At 54.6% G+C, this 1,695-nt stretch overlaps 1 protein-coding gene across 1 annotated transcript; it reads right to left on the bottom strand.

Annotated features, from left to right (window-relative positions):
- Positions 1 to 860: 860 nt before the first annotated feature.
- LOC311163809 (uncharacterized protein) lies at positions 861 to 1,406 on the bottom strand (the record flags this gene model as incomplete). The annotated part of the gene is made up of 1 exon (XM_084222937.1): positions 861 to 1,406. The coding sequence occupies one exon, from the start codon at positions 1,404 to 1,406 to the stop codon at positions 861 to 863; it is 546 nt and encodes a 181-aa protein (XP_084079063.1).
- Between the last annotated feature and the right edge of the window lie 289 nt (positions 1,407 to 1,695).

Genomic DNA, 1,695 nt, shown 5'->3' with positions numbered 1-1,695 from the left:
TTTGGGGGTTTTTATTGGTTTAACTCCCTCCAGACTGTGGGGTCACCTTCAGCTTCAAAGTTATCCTGAATAAAGGTGGAGGAGCCTTTATTAAAATGAATTAAAATTTATTTCTCGAAATATTTATTTAATTAAATATTTAAATTTAGTTATTTAGATTTATTTAAAACTGTGCCTTCCAGATGTTCAATTCGTTTATTAATTTAAGGCTTTCTTCTACTTAAATTCACCTTTTAACGGTTTAGGATTCACTTCCAAAATCCCAAGCTGTGAAGACCAAAATTCTGTCTGAAAATCAAATTTCCACCAATAATTTCAAGCATCTCTCAGAAAATAATTGACCAGATGATGATTTCCTCGTCAAATTCGTAGGAATTTCTCCATATTTAAATGTTTTTTTACTTCAGGCACAAAACCCTCCCCAACCACTTTGAAAACAGAAATTCGGGAAGATATTTTGGGGTCTGAAGTCGTGGAAAAGGGGAGAAAAAAGACAAAAGACAGCCGGTGCCATCGATGATCATTTTTTTATTGCTTCACAGAGAATTTACAAGACTGAGAAGAGACAAGAGGAGAAGGGGAGGGGAAAAGCATCGACATCTTCCACCACCAGCTGCCGCCGGCGCTTCCTGGCATTCCCAACGCTAAAATATCGGGAACACCCAAGGAAAAACGCCGGCATGGCGGGAGCAGAAGCGAAAACACCGGGAGCACTCGGAGAGGAAACGTTTCCCAAGACGAAGACAACGTGGGGCGGTGGGAGCAGGACGTTGCGTTGCCGATGGGTCTGCGCCGTGTTTTCCGTCCGGAACCCGCGGCCCCGGCTCCTCACCGGGCGCCGGGGCCGCCCCGCGCGGGGATCAGCAGGGGTGGGAGCAGGGCTCCAGGCACACGGCCTCGCACTTCTCCACGCACTTGGTGCTGCAAACCTCGGCCTGGCACTGCTCCACGCACTTGGTGACGCAGGGCTCGGGGCACTGGGTGGGGCACTGGGTGGCACACACGTCCACGCACTGCGGGGCGCAGCTGGTGGCACACTGGGTGGCACAGACGTCCACGCACTGCGGGGCGCAGCTGGTGGCACACTGGGTGGCACAAACGTCCACGCACTGCGGGGCGCAGACCTCCACGCACTGGCTGGAGCAGGGCTTGGCGCACACGTCCACGCACTGTGGGGCACAGCTGGTGGCACACTGGGTGGCACACACGTCCACGCACTGCGGGGCGCAGCTGGTGGCACACTGGGTGGCGCAGGGCTCCACGCACTGGGTGACGCAGCTGGTGGCGCAGGGGGCCTGGCAGACCTCGACGCACTGGGTGGCGCAGGGCTCCGGGCACTTGGCGCACTTCTGCAGGCAGGGAGGGGGCAGGCAGGGCTGCTTGCACTGCTCGTAGTAGTAGGACATCTTGGGGAGGTGCTGGGGCGGCGGGAAAGAGCTGGGAGAAAGCTGGGAAAAAGCTGGGGAAGAGAGAAAAAAGAAACGATCAGGATATCGGTGCGCGCTCATCGAGGTGCGATTTGTGGTGCGAGGTCTCGGCGCGTTCCGGTTCGGCTGAGGGAAGGAAGGTTAGGAAAAGATCCTGTGTCCAGGATTCCTGGGGTCTGGAGTTGGAAGGGACCCACGAGGATCTCATCAAGTCCAGCTCCTCAGGGAATGGCCCCTGCAGGGATCAGATCTGTCAGCTTGGCATTGT

The sequence above is a fragment of the Fringilla coelebs genome, assembly GCF_963513975.1.
Source record: "Fringilla coelebs genome assembly, chromosome: 29".
NCBI classification, from domain to species: Eukaryota; Metazoa; Chordata; class Aves; order Passeriformes; family Fringillidae; genus Fringilla; species Fringilla coelebs.
The sequence above is the reverse complement of the archived record's forward strand: the minus strand, read 5'-3'. Positions and strand labels throughout refer to the sequence as shown.